This window comes from Notechis scutatus, chromosome 5 (genome assembly GCF_049901735.1).
Source record: "Notechis scutatus isolate UNSWTSFEM ecotype Mainland chromosome 5, rNotScu1.2, whole genome shotgun sequence".
Lineage (NCBI taxonomy): Eukaryota > Metazoa > Chordata > Lepidosauria > Squamata > Elapidae > Notechis > Notechis scutatus.
In genome coordinates, this window is record NC_142013.1 from 18,365,504 (window position 1) to 18,379,443 (window position 13,940).

Consider the following 13,940-nt stretch of genomic DNA (forward strand, 5'->3'; position numbering starts at 1 on the left):
AGAATAACAATAGAATGCTGGCACTGCCTTGAACCAAAGATGTTATATTACCTTTCCAAATGTCCCATTGTTGCTTCTCCTACTCTGAAACCATTCCAGGCCTGCTCCTGCATTGGGTACAAATACATCTCTTTGTTTCATTATATTGAGCACATGCTCTGTGTTTCTTGGATCAAATCCCTACAATGATTTGAGGTATTCTTATGCTGTTTGTTCTGGCCTGCCCCAGATGCACAGGACCAGAATTCACCCGCTAGTTTTGCTAAATAAAATAGTCATTTATATCCTTCCATCATTTTGACATTTCTCAATTGTTCCACTGCATATGAGTGCATCAAATCAGAAGCTTTCATTATTTGATCACATCTCCTAGAACCAACAGATCTGTAAATTGCAAGGATGATCGTGAAATCTGATCATCAGGCTAGAATTTCATAAATCGGGGAAGAAAAAATGCTCTCTCTCGTCGCAGCATGTAAAAGTGGTATTTATTTTTTTTAATGTAAACACAATACCAAATGCCAGGGTAACTAACCATGTTTTAGAAATATCCACGGAAATAATTGTATCAATAAATCCATCAAAGACACAGCTGCCTCCCTGGAACTGTGAAGGCATCACTGCTTTTCAAGAACCACACACCAGTTTCCTTGGTCGTAATAACTTCCTTGCACCTTTATGCAGTCTAGTTGTTTACACAGCTGTTCCAGTTCACCTTCACAGAAGACGTGGTAATAGCGGTGAAAAACCGGGTTGGGCTCTGGAGGGCCATCCAGAGGCTGAGAAAGCTTGGCATGTCCTGTCTTTTTCCTTATTCCATCTTTCAGGTGCCAAGGGACTAAGACATCTTGAGTTTCAAAGGAAGTTCTATTTGTATGAACTGGAAGTCTGGCAGGAACCACCTTGTCTGGACTGTTGCTCGTCCCATTAGGCTGATTACAGTCCTTGCTGGGCTGTGCCAAACCTTGGCATTCAGTGCTGCCTGTTTGATTTAGCGTGTCGCTGACAGCTTTGCCAAGCCTTTTATCACTAGCATTTTTCCCTTTCAGATACTTCGACTTCTGCTCCTTGTACTCCTGTTCCATGGCCCAAACGTAAACAAGTGCTTTTCCACCAGGTCTCAGCAGCCGAGTCAGTTCACAGAGCACAGCCTGCCTCCTCTCCTAGTCAAGGGAGAGAAACACAGATACTCATTCTAAAGGTAAAAACGTAACAAACTAAAAACCGTACTCAGAACAAAAACAAAATACAAGACCGAGCTCAGAGAATTAGGAACACGGTACTATTCTGTAGTCTGTTTATTTCTACTTTTTAAATTATACTTCTTTCATGCTTTTCAGCTATTTAATAGAATTCTATATCAATGAAATTAATAGAATAGAATATAAAATGAAATATTTATTTTTAAAAATTCAGCAAAGAATGAAATAAACAAACTTACAGAACAAGAAACAGCTACAATAAACATGTCAACAACTTTATGGAAAGAAAGAACAACTTTATGGAAAGAAAGAACTAAGAACCATTTTAATTATGGGTAGTCCTCAACTTACAACCGGTTGTTGCCTAGCGACCATTTGAGGTCATGACAGACTTATGACCACATTCAGAGTTCGGAGAACTGTCCATGCCTTGCGGTCACATGACTGCATTTTGGGTACTCTGGAACTGCATCAACAGTGGTTTGCAGCATCCTGCAGTCATGAGATTACAGTTTATGACATTTTTGTTGGAAACTACATTTACTTTCAGTTTCTGTGAAAAAAACACCCTTTGTGAATAATGGTTCACTTAACGACTGTGGTGTTTGCTTTATGACTGCTGCAAAAAAAAAATTAGTCAAAAGAGGTCTTCCAGTAGCTATAAAATCCTTTATCCTCTGTTCTGATGCTTACAACAAATATATTGACTGTGATGTAGCTAGTAAAACTGAGAACTACAGCACGCAAGTTCTATGATCTGTTCACATCCAAAATAAGAAAAGTTTATGCCATATTGGCTAACTTGGTGACCGAAGTCTTGCAAAAAGAGATTCAGAAGATTCAGAAGGATCTCACATCACACAACCCTTGATTCATAATTTGCTTCGATAGACCCATCTCCAGTGAGGTTGAAACGGGATCACTGCTAAGTGGTCCAACATGGGCTTTGTATAAACATTTCAGATTTAGCAGCAGCATCTTCAGGGAACAAAAACTTAAGATAATATGCCAGAGAACATGAAGAACCACTGCCAATCAGAATAGATAGAATTTAGGAATTTGTATTGCAGACTGTACGGGGTGTAAAGAAACTTAAAAATTTTTTAACGGTACAGGAATTTCACAGGATGGGAAGTTTCTCCAGAATTTCTTTCCCATTTTCTTTCTTGCCCCCAATCCCACCCTAGAAAAAGGTATAGATTAGAAAAAAAAATAGAACAGTAAGCCTTAATTCAATGGCACCAATAACTGTGATGTAAAAATCAAAGGAGCAATCTCTGGAAGTTCTTTGGAAGATTCATAAATGGAACTGGGAATCACAGCTCCCTGGAATGAAAACAACAACCATGAAACAGAAGGACAAATTATTATTATTATTATTTTTACTTTTAGGCAGTTTTAACCTACCATTGTTGAAAAATGATGGATGACCGCAATGGATATGCAAGCATCACAAGAACCACTCCGTATTGGCACAGTGAGCGCATCGCACACAAAAGCCTGAAACTCCTTCTCTCCACAGATATCTACCAGAGTCTTACTACGGTCACAGCCCAACTGTTAAAATAAAATAAAAAAAGTGTGAAAAGGCTGTACATAAACCAGGAATGAACATTAACGTTATGTAGCTTTACAGAAATAAACAATCTAGTTTTCCAGCTACTGTGCAGAATACAGAAAATTGATTAATTTTATCTCTTTAGGGAAGAACCAAAATAATGATCTAAGTGCTGGATTAACAGCATGCATGCATGTTTCTTCAGTGAAAGGAACAGTAACAGCTGGCTGCCCAGATGTGAAGGACTGTAAACTCCAAATTACACCTGCAGGCATCAAAGCTTTTAAGTTTCTCTCTTTTATGCTGTTCTTTAACACAACCCACCACACCGATTGCCTTGATTTATAAACCTGCTTTTTTCCCCTACCAAGATTTAAGAGATAGTTCAATATTAGCTGCATTTTATAAAAGGTGAGCTTATCAACTCTGTCTAAACCAGGGCTGTCCAACCTTGGCAACTTTAAGACTTGTGGACTTCAACTCCCAGAATTCCTCAGCCAGCTTTGCTGGCTGAGGAATTCTGGGAGTTGAAGTCCACAAGTCTTAAAGTTGCCAAGGTTGGACAGCCCTGGTCTAAACGGTATCTAAAGCAAACTATTGTTTGATCCAGCAGTAGCATTAAGAAACCAGTTCTCTATCTCATTCCTGCCATCAAGACACCCCATCTGGGATAATTAAAAGTAAGGTTTGCATTTTAATTCCACTTTCCATTATCATTTGATATGCACAGAAGCAACTGGAAATGGATCCCGACTGATCCTGTGCTCCAAGTTTCCCACAGGGAAAGGGAATGTTTTCTCACTTCTTCCACCGATTGCATTCCCGCTTGTACGTTCTGTCAATTTGGCAATTTTTAAAAAAAAAAAAAAGCGTGGGGGAAGGATAGCAATGAGAGCAAACATGGCTACCTATGCCCTTTTTATTTGCTTTTTCTCCCGCAAGACAATTCACTTAGGAATGCTTGCAGCAATATTAGCTCTGACCCTGTTTATTTGAAATACATTCTCCTGCCTCGCTTCTCTTCTGTACAACACTCAAAGCAGTTTGGAATAAAATCAATACACATACAGTTATTCAGCAGAGGACATCAAAACTACAACGAATACAAGGCATAGTAGGATAGGCTGAATGCAAAGGCTAGGCCAAGCACAGTTCCACCCACCGTTTATCCAATTTCCACTAAAGATGGCTTTAACAATACATTTTTCATGAGAACAGTACTCTGAAAATGGATCGAGGCTACTGTTTAACTGGAGCCACTTAGCTGCTCTTACTGTCCAATGTGACTTTTGACAAGACTATTTTATAACTAAAAATTTATAAAATTGCAAAGCGGCACTCAATGATCTGAACCTGTGGGAATATGTTAGGAAGAAGAAGATTTTATAACTGAAAATATATATTTTTTAAAAAAATATTTGTACATTTTTCTTTGAGAAACACAACAAATTGCATGTCTATCTGAACCACGTGTTGTCTGGGCCCAATTAATTTTAAGTAAAAATACAGTGATAACCATAATCATACTAGTAATCTTAATAAATCTATCAATATTAATCACAGAATAATAATACAATTAGTTTATCCGTCTTGCAAAATGTTCAGTGCAAATTTTTGTTATCTTTTAAAATTCTGTTTAAGTTTCTAACCTCTGTTCCTGTTAGTTAATATAATAATTAGCAACCAGCCAGGTAATAGGAGACAACTTCAGATTGAGGCTGTTTGTCACTGGTAATGTATCTGTACAAAGCTATCATCTTTGCTTTAGGCCAGGGGTGTCCAACCTTGGCAACTTTAAGACTTGTGGACTTCAACTCCCAGAATTCCTCAGCCAGCAAAGCTGGCTGAGGAATTCTGGGAGTTGAAGTCCACAAGTCTTAAAGTTGCCAAGGTTGGACACCCCTGCTTTAGGCTGACCTGAACCACAAGTTCCTTCAGCCTGTCTTCATTGGTAGGATCAGGGGTGGGATTCTACCGGTTCGGACTTGTTCAAGCGAACCGGATGTTAAATTTATATCTGGTTTGCTGAACTGCCTGGCCCCACCCATCCCACCCCTCCCCTTCCAGGAGTCTCCACGCGGCCCGTTTTGGATGCCGGTAAATTCAGGGTCCGCACGAAGGCTCTAGGAGGGTGAAAAACGGGCCGAACCAGAAGTTCCAGAAGTCCGGAAATGGGCCTATTTCCAGCTTCCAGAGGCCCTCCTGAGCCTGGGGGAGGCCATTTTCGCCCTCCCACAGGTCTGAGGGAAACCTCTGGAAAAATAGCTGAACCAGAAGTTCCAGTAGGCCACGCCCACCCAGTAACTAGTCAGCGAACTAGTTGCTGGGATTTTTGACACCCACCCCTTGGTAGGATAGTATTTAGGTTTATGAGGAATATAAACCACGGTTCTAGAAACGACGAAGAGCAATTTTTGGCAGTGATTGTAAATACGGAAGAACTTCTATCCCCTAATAAACTTGTTCTTATTCAAATAGATTTATCTAAATTTTGGAACAAGCTAGTCTCAACTGGCAGAGGATTCCATCTATAGAATCACTGAGACATCTGCTTTTGGCCTGAAATCGGAGGTTTGTTTTTAACAATCTACGGCATGAAAAGGGCATTTATGCTGTTGCTGTTAGACAGCTATATAGTTGCCTTCCTCCCTTTTTTTCCAATCAATAAGAAGTTCAGAGGCAGCCTGAATTGGGTTTATTAATTTACTAGCATCTGTATGTTTCCTATCACAGCCCAGTTCAAATAGCATGGAAACACACAGCGGGAGAGATCACTTCAATTTTCCATCTCAAGAAAAGAAGCACTGTAGCACTCTCATTTGACCTTCAGATCGCATCAAACAACGTGGAAAGGCTTTGTGGATAGCTTTGGAAGGCCAGCGGGATTGTAGCAGAAACACTTCTACTGTATTATTGCTGTCCACTTGAGAGCAGCAGCTATAGAACGAAGGAGATTTGAAAAGGAAGCACCGGACTGAATCCCAAGTAGTTTTTCGATTGGTGGAAGAAACAAGCAAGCTTGGTAATTCTGCCCCACGCTTGTAGCCTAAAACTCTAGTACAGGGGTGTCCAACCTTGGCAATTTTAAGACTTGTGGACTTCAACTCCCAGAGTTCCTCAGCCAGCAAAGCTGGCTGAGGAACTCTGGGAGTTGAAGTCCACAAGTCTTAAAATTGCCAAGGTTGGACACCCCTGCTCTAGTATGGTCCCCAGGGATACTTCCTCAGTGGTTGGATTCTACAAGTTTCCCTACCGGTTTGGTGATTTTACAGTATCCTTCCCCTGCCACGCCCACCAGGCCATGCCCACAGAACTGGTAGTAAAAAAAAAATTGAATCCCAACACTGGTGTGCGCTCACCTAACACACGCACACAACTTTCCAAACACCAGTTGAGGCCCTGCTGCACCAATCAGCTGAGAGGATAAAGAACAGAAAAGCACAGGGGCGGGTGGGATGACCAATCCTGCGCTTTTCTCTTCTTTCTCCCCTCAGCTTATCGTCAAGAGCTTTTTTTTACTACAGGTTCGGCCGAACAGTAGCAATTTTTGATACCAGTTTGGCTGAACTGGGCCAAACCGGTAGCATTTCACCACTGTGCCTCCTGCAATGCCTGCTGGGCCCCATGTTCTACTTGGTTTTATTACTTTTTAGATTCTTTTTTTTTTTAAAAAGATAGAAAGCTAACATTGATTGGCAAAGCAAACTGTCAGTCTCGAGCATTACCTTCATGTCAAATAATGTTACTTCTACACGGACCCATAAAAGCCAGAAAGGGAGACTGGAAACTTTACTATTTTGCCTTTGGATAAATAGGTATTTTGTGACTAAGCATATCCCCTATGGCAGCCTTTTGTGAAAATGTGTATAACACGCTCTCAAAATTTAGTAACATCCGCTAAACCTCCATAAGTTGTGACTCCTGATTTACATTCTCCTGCAATATATCACACTATTTCCAAAAATCCCACAATGCTTTCTGAACAGAAAGGTGAGTGAAATAAATCTATGGATTTTTTATTCATGGATTATATGTAAACTTATGGTTATTCATAATCATCACGGCAATCCAGGAATCAGTCTGTTTACAGGCAAGATATTATATTTGCAGAAAGGTAATAAATGACATATAAAAAGTTTATTACAGCAAAAAACCAACAGCACAGGGAATCGTGTAAATCTGTGCCATGGATTGCTTGCTATGAATATAAATGTTGATCTACAAGACTAATTTTAGTTGATGGATTAGCTGCTAGAAGACAATAAAAACAGAATGCGAAAGCTGTAAACCTGGTTTGATTCATGCACTTGCATATATCAAATGAAAACAATGCCATGTAAAGTCAAAAGATGGGACATACAAAAACCAATAAACAGTTTCCTTTGGTAACTCTAACTATTTACGTTAACGATTGTGTTAACATAAATAGAACTTTTTAACAACATTTAACAACATTATTTATTTTAGTGTTTCCATTTAGTGTTTCCAGCCAAGACAGATTAAATTCTCAATTTAGTCAGCTTTAACTGCCAGTTACAAAGTGGTTTATTGACAGAATATATGCCAGATCTAATCCTCAAAACAGATTTGCTCCATTTCATTAAAGGGAAAGATCTGTAAGAAAAAAAAAACCATACAATATTCCACATTTCAGTTCTGTTGGATTAGGGTGAATGTAAAGTGCATGCCAATTGTACATAATGCTATTCATATCATAGATTTGCCATAACTGGGAAATCTTTATTGCTGATGGTGCCAACTTCATTACTGGGTATGATCATAAAGACTTTGATTTTAATTAAGAACATTTACAGCACCAGAGATCCCACCACCTGCAGAACAGATTGCCCTCCAAACAAACAAATTGATCCATTCTGGTGTTTACAAAGTCTAAAAGTATTTTTCATGACTGAGTGAAAAAGAGAATGTTAAAACAGTGATGAAAACAATTTTTGACAAGGAGCCCTATTAGATAATTTAGAGCTGGGAGAAAGGGGTGGAATTTGGTCCTTCATATGAACATCTCAGCAACTAAATAGAAACTCAAGAGGCAAACTTGGATCTCTTATAAAGAGGCGAAATTGCATTCAGCTTAATCACTTTTTGCTGTCCCAGTAAAAAAGTAAAAATGGACAGAGAAGCAGGGATTCAATCAAAAAGACAAGCCTGAGATAACCTTGCAAAAGACAATGACACTGTAGTGTGATGAAATGTAATGAGCCATAGCTTAGCTAACCAAAAGGAATAAAGCATGTGACAGCCAGAGTACAAAATTCCAATTTGCATCTAAAGTATATCAAATAATTGTGAAGTCATAATTGTACTGTCCTATGTAGCAAAGTGAATCCACTGCCCAAAATAAAAAGATTACATCTTGCAACAAAAATAAAAATACTTCGGAGCATCCATTATTTCAAGTGTGATAAAAATACAAAGGATATACCAGCTCCTGAGGAAATTTCCCTTTGGCATAAACGTGATGAATGCTGGATACACATCCACGGAAACTGGAAAGAGATGATTACTGCAAACTTTTTATTTTATCGTTCCCCCAATTAACGCTGTGATCTCATTCAGATTATCAGAGGTTATTTTAACATTTTTTTCTAACTAATTAACTTTCTTCCTCTCTCGACATGCTTCTGTGATCAGGATTTATTCAGAGACAACTTCAGTCCAGCAGCCGATTTGGAATGCCAAGGCTGAACGTCGGAGCATGTGCAATAATGCAGATGAATAACAATGAACTTTTTCCCAACAGCGATACAATCACCCAGCTTGCCAACAAGATGTTCTGCATTTGATATGCTATTTGTATTCATACCCTGGATAGACAGAAAAGACAGAAAGGAGAGATGCAACCTTGAGCCTTGTGGCTGCCCATATGAACAAATGGGAACAGAAAAGCAAGGAAGTCCAGAGAATGCAGAAGAGCTTCCGCTATGAGAATAAAGAAGATGCAGGATAGAAAGCAGTGCCTCGTGTAATGGGGACAGATGAAACTAGCAGCTGAAAAAGGTCACACTGCAACTGATGAAAGAATAGTGGAGAGTTCAGGCAAGGAGGCATAGACCCCCATGGACTTCAACTCCCAGAATTCCTGAGTGTTGTGGCCCAGCGGCGGCTGACAAAGCTGGCAGCAGAGTTGGACAGCGAGAAAGTTGGGGCGGAACCTGGGCCAGTCCTAGAGGCTGAGGAAGGCTCGGACGAGGGCTCTGCGTCAGAGGCAGAGATGGGGTCAGGGCAGGCTGACAGTCATCAGATGCCTTCGGGCTTGGACAGCAGTGAGGTGGGGGAGCTTCTGGAACCGGTTCCCAGCCTGCGCATGCACAGAGCTGCCAAAAGGAAGGAACAATTAAGAACTCGAGGTTGACGTGGGAGTAAGGCCACAGGTGGACGATGAATGGCCCCTCCCATAAGGATTAAAAGAGGAGCAAAGGAGGGGGGGCTTTTGCAGGAAACAATTCGTTCATTCATTCCAGCCTCATAAAGATCTATCTGTATAACCTAGAGACTCTGTGCCCAGCCCTTCCCTGTCAGCACTGTGTTTGGAAATATTTACCGGGCAGCTTTTCAAGATAGATAAGGTCTGAGCTCATAATTATACTTTTGAAAGAGTGTTTGCCAGGCCGTGGGTTGAATGTTAATGCAAGAAATTCACATTCATTTAATAAAAGAGATTTTTCTGGGACACAGAGTTTGCTTAGTGTTTTTTGGGGAAGCCTAGGACAGAACACTGACCCAACCATGTCCACAAGTCACAAAGTGGCCATAGTTGTTCACCCTTCAGTTAAGAGTATATCCAGGAAGGGTAGGGTCATATTTCCCTTTTCTCTTGTGAATTTAATTCCTGAAATATATTCGTGATTCTTTTGTGTGTATTCTTTTTGATCATGGCAAAAATGTCAACTACATGGTATGAATATTTGTGGATGTATCTTTAAGCGTACTCTTATTTTCAGATGTTGCATTACTGTCTGTGCTAAGAATCCTGAAATAGACAGGAATTCCTCTGATCTGTTTTAATTTATATGTTGATATTTTGGGTTGGCTACCAATATTAGTAATACTGCTGCTTCATTGTTATGTCATTGTTATTTTATGGCTAACATTTGAATCTTGTTCATGTACAGGTAGTCCTCAACTTACAGCCACAATTGAGCCTAAAATTTATGTAATTAAGTGAGTTTTGCTCCATTTTATGACTTTTCTTGCCACAGTTGTTAAGTGAATCACTGGAGTTAATAAGTTAGTAACTTGGTAGGTGAACCTAGCTTCCCCATTGCCTTTGCTTGTCTGAAGGTCACAAAATGTGATCACATGACCTTGGGACAAAGCAAAGGTCATAAATATGAACTTTGACGACAGACAGAAATCTGCAATTGTGCGCGGTTTCTGTCTGGGCTCGCTGCTGGAGCGCCCCGAGCCGGCTGGTTTTGGGGCCAAGCCACCCCGTAGAGCTGGTGAAGAGGGGGGAGACCGCCAGCAGGGTTGAGGAGAGCCGCATCTCTCCTCCTCAGCTGGCCATTACTCCCTTTCCTGAAGGCGGTTGCAGCGGTGGTCAGAAATGGCCACCACAAAGGAGAACTCGACCGGACAAGAATGTGCAGGAAGATAAGTGAAACTTTTGGCTGACCAGGTTAAATTGTAAAAGCAACAACTAAGGTACCCTGGAATTTAAACTTACAAAAAATAACATCGCTCCCAAAGAAGAGTCGGAAGCAGCGAAGGAAAGTGAAAAGGGAAAGGTTTGGCTTTTTTTTTCTTCCCTCTCCTTCCCTATACTGACAACTAAGAGACTTAAATAAGAAATCGGAAAAATCCGCTTTGACATCAATAGGCAATTAAGCTGAAAATAAAACAAAATGCCAAAGGGATAATAAAGATTTCTGGACATTAAAAATTTTCTTTTTCATAAGCAGGAAGGGAGAGAAAAAGAATAAGGGCAGGGTCTGAAGGAGGGAGGAGACTGCCTAGAATTAAAAAGAATCTACAGTAAAACTTCAACAAGACTTCTAAAAGATACATTTTAACTGAAACTTTGCAACTAAATAGTAACCCCAGGAAGAGAAAGTGAAAAAAAAGAGCAAAAAAGAAACAGCTTGCGTGTATTTGGATTATTTGGTGATCTTTGGATTCTTGGTTATTATATTTGAATGACTAAAATCAATCGGGTGGTTGTTTAAAAATTTATACAATGGCACCACTTCTGGATGAATTGAAAATGGAACTTAAAAAGTACAAAGAAGATGCACAAGAAGGGAAGGGTTCTTTTGGCTTCATTTTTCAATTCTTAGAAATGGAGATTTGGAACTATGAGAAACAACAAGAAACGACTGCAAAACAAGAAGACTGGGACAAAGAAGAAGCCATCTTTAATGAACAAGCAATTTTATGTGGGGAAGAAAAAGGAAAGGGGGAAAGAGAATGGAGAATTTAAGACTTAAAAAAACAACAAAAGAAAAGAAAAATAATTCGAAAAATAAGTATAATACTGAAAGCAACAGAAAAGGGGAATACAGAAGAGAGAAATAGAGGTAGAGAGACAAGGGGGTAAAAAGGGGAGAGAGAAGAAGAGAGGGAAGAAGGAAAGGAAAAGAAGTTACAAAGGACCGGAGCAAGATATAGAGAAACAGGACCTATTTAGAGATAATGGCTGAAAATCTAACTGAAAAAGGGATTCTGTAAAGGTACATAAGATTGTATTGTTATATTAGTAATAGAAATAACTTTAGAAAATTGGAAACAACGTATGATTAAAATGAGGAATAAAATAGTGTAATTTAGTGAAATGTTTGTGAATAAAATAAGTGAAATAAAATAAATGAGAAAATTGAATTAGGAAGGAATGGGAACATTTTAATTAGTTAATGTTTTATAAAATATAAGTGAAGGGGGGAATTAATTATGGAAAGCTTATAATTGTTCCCATAGAAGTATGATATTTAATTGAAAAGTAATGTTAAAGATGTTAAGACTTTAATGAATATTAATATTAATGATAGAATTGAATTGGAATGGAATGTTGTTTTAATTATATACATTTATAATTTTTTCTTTTTTAAGAATACAGTGTGTATTTTAAGAATGTACCAAGCAGAATCCGAATGGAAGTTATGTATTATATTGAATGTTACAACTTTAGGGAAAAGATATAAAGGCGTCATACTCCAATCAGTAACTACAGGAGAAATTTTGTTTAATGAGAAAAGATAATAGATAATTGAAACAGGACAGACAAAAAATATAAATACAATGATTTGAATTGAGATGAGATAATTAAAATAAAACTGAGAAAATTAAAAGAGGGGAAAAGCTATGCAGAAAATGTAAAATAGTAATAAGATATGGAATAGAATATAAAAATGAGCATGAACCTGAATTTGTGTCTGTATGAAGAAATGTAACCCGGGATTACACTACTTTCAAAAAAGATGTTTTATTTGTATTTTTTTTTCTCTTTGTGAAAACTCAAATAAAATTTACAAATAAAAAAAAAAAGAAGTTGGCTCTAAAATGACCACCAAAAACTACAACAACATTAAAATACAATCGTGAGGAGAAAGTAACTTCTAATTTACCGCTCAGTTGATGGAAGTAGCATTTAATAACTAGCAGTAAAGAGCCATTTTCAGTCAATTTCCAGGTAATGAACCTCATCAATTAGAAAACATGCTTTCAGAACTCATGCCTCTGCATGATAACAACTATTTTTAAAAAATCAAATGACTTTTACTTCACAAAAATTATCCTTCAGAAAAATTACTGAAAAAGCCATTTTCCTTAGATTTTTTTCAATAAAATAGAGGATAGAATATATAAAAGAATAGCTTCTGTCCCATTTTTGGTCTTGACATCGAATGACTGCGTTTCTTTAGACCAGAAAAGAAAGAAGTCAAAATGTTATGGTTCCATCCTAGACTGTAGCCATATTTCAGCAGTAGCCCCATTTATTTCTATTATCGAAGTAGCAATTAAGATAGAAAATGCAGAAGAGAATAATTGTAAGGGAGCATGCAACCCAGGAGAGATTAATTACTTATCCAAGTTCAGGGAACAAAAAGGAACATGAGATGCTGTGGGCATTTAGCTCTACTTCATAATAACTAACTCCACCAGGTGGAATTAAATCATTTAAGTCCATTGAAATCTGATTGATGTAATGTATCAGAAAGCTAATGGAGAGAGAACTACATCTAATTCTGAAATCCAGCCACCAAATGAAATTATGTGGCTCCCCAGAGAAATATCTCAGCTATAACTAATAGCATGAGAATCTTGAGAAAGCAAATTAAATTCTGGCAAATGCATACAAACACAGCAAGAAGGATGACAGCCTGCAGAGAAAAAGAGAGAAATTCCATTGGTCTACTTGTTCTGAATCGGCCTTTAACATTTGCTTCACATAAAGCTTTGTTTTCCACCACAGAGAATGCCGTATCACCTTTTTGGGCAAAAGATGCAATATTGAAAATCAGAAGCCTATCTCGCTGGCAGATGCGTTTCCGGCAACTTGCATTATACTTTTAAGCTTTCGCTGTTTGCTGTTTCTAGTCTTTAATGTCCAAGATACTTTAGCTTCTTGGCTGCTAATAAAATCTGAGTATCCAAGCTTCCCACAAGCGAGCCCTTGGTATTTTGTGGAGCAGAAATGACATCCATCAATGGTTTTTACTACAAATGGTTGCCTGGAATGCCTCCAAGGCATTTCAAAACAACAGAACTATTTTCCATGATCTGCCGATGGGGGGGTGGGGGTAAAAACCCACCCAGATTTATTCCATCAAATCTGAAAAGTGAGATGTTTCAAGGTGCTTAGAAGGGCATTACAAAACAGTTGAGTAGAGTTGGGCACCTGACAAGACTCCTGCCATGGAGGTAAGGGTGTTCTCCCCCTTATTCTGCTGTCTCCTGTTCGCTTTTCACCTGCAGTCTGCAAGGGAACAAGGAGAAGGAGCTATAATTGCCTTGACTTTTCCCACTGCAAAGCAATTCAAAATCAACTCAAAGGGAAGGATCACTGAACATTCAGTAGCAACAGAGAGAGATGATGGTGGTGAATCAAGCTCACAGGCAGGGAACTGAGACAATCTTGCTGAAGGATCACGGCAGTATGTTGCCGATACAGAACTAATTCACATATTGCACCAAGCCATGGTTTATCAAATAAACTACAATTG

The 13,940-nt window shown here is 38.8% G+C and overlaps 1 protein-coding gene across 6 annotated transcripts in view; it reads right to left on the reverse strand.

Annotated features, from left to right (window-relative positions):
• Positions 1–471: 471 nt before the first annotated feature.
• Positions 472–13,940, reverse strand: part of ALKBH8 (alkB homolog 8, tRNA methyltransferase) — a 59,658-nt gene continuing 46,189 nt past the window's right edge. For all 6 annotated transcript variants that reach the window (XM_026685345.2, XM_087966221.1, XM_087966222.1 and 3 more), the window contains 2 exons: positions 2,610–2,759; positions 472–1,163 (listed from right to left, as the gene is read on the reverse strand). In XM_026685345.2, the coding sequence (XP_026541130.1) occupies positions 618–1,163; positions 2,610–2,759 (696 nt within the window). In that variant the 3' untranslated portion in view covers positions 472–617. The remainder of the gene's footprint in view (positions 1,164–2,609; positions 2,760–13,940) is intronic.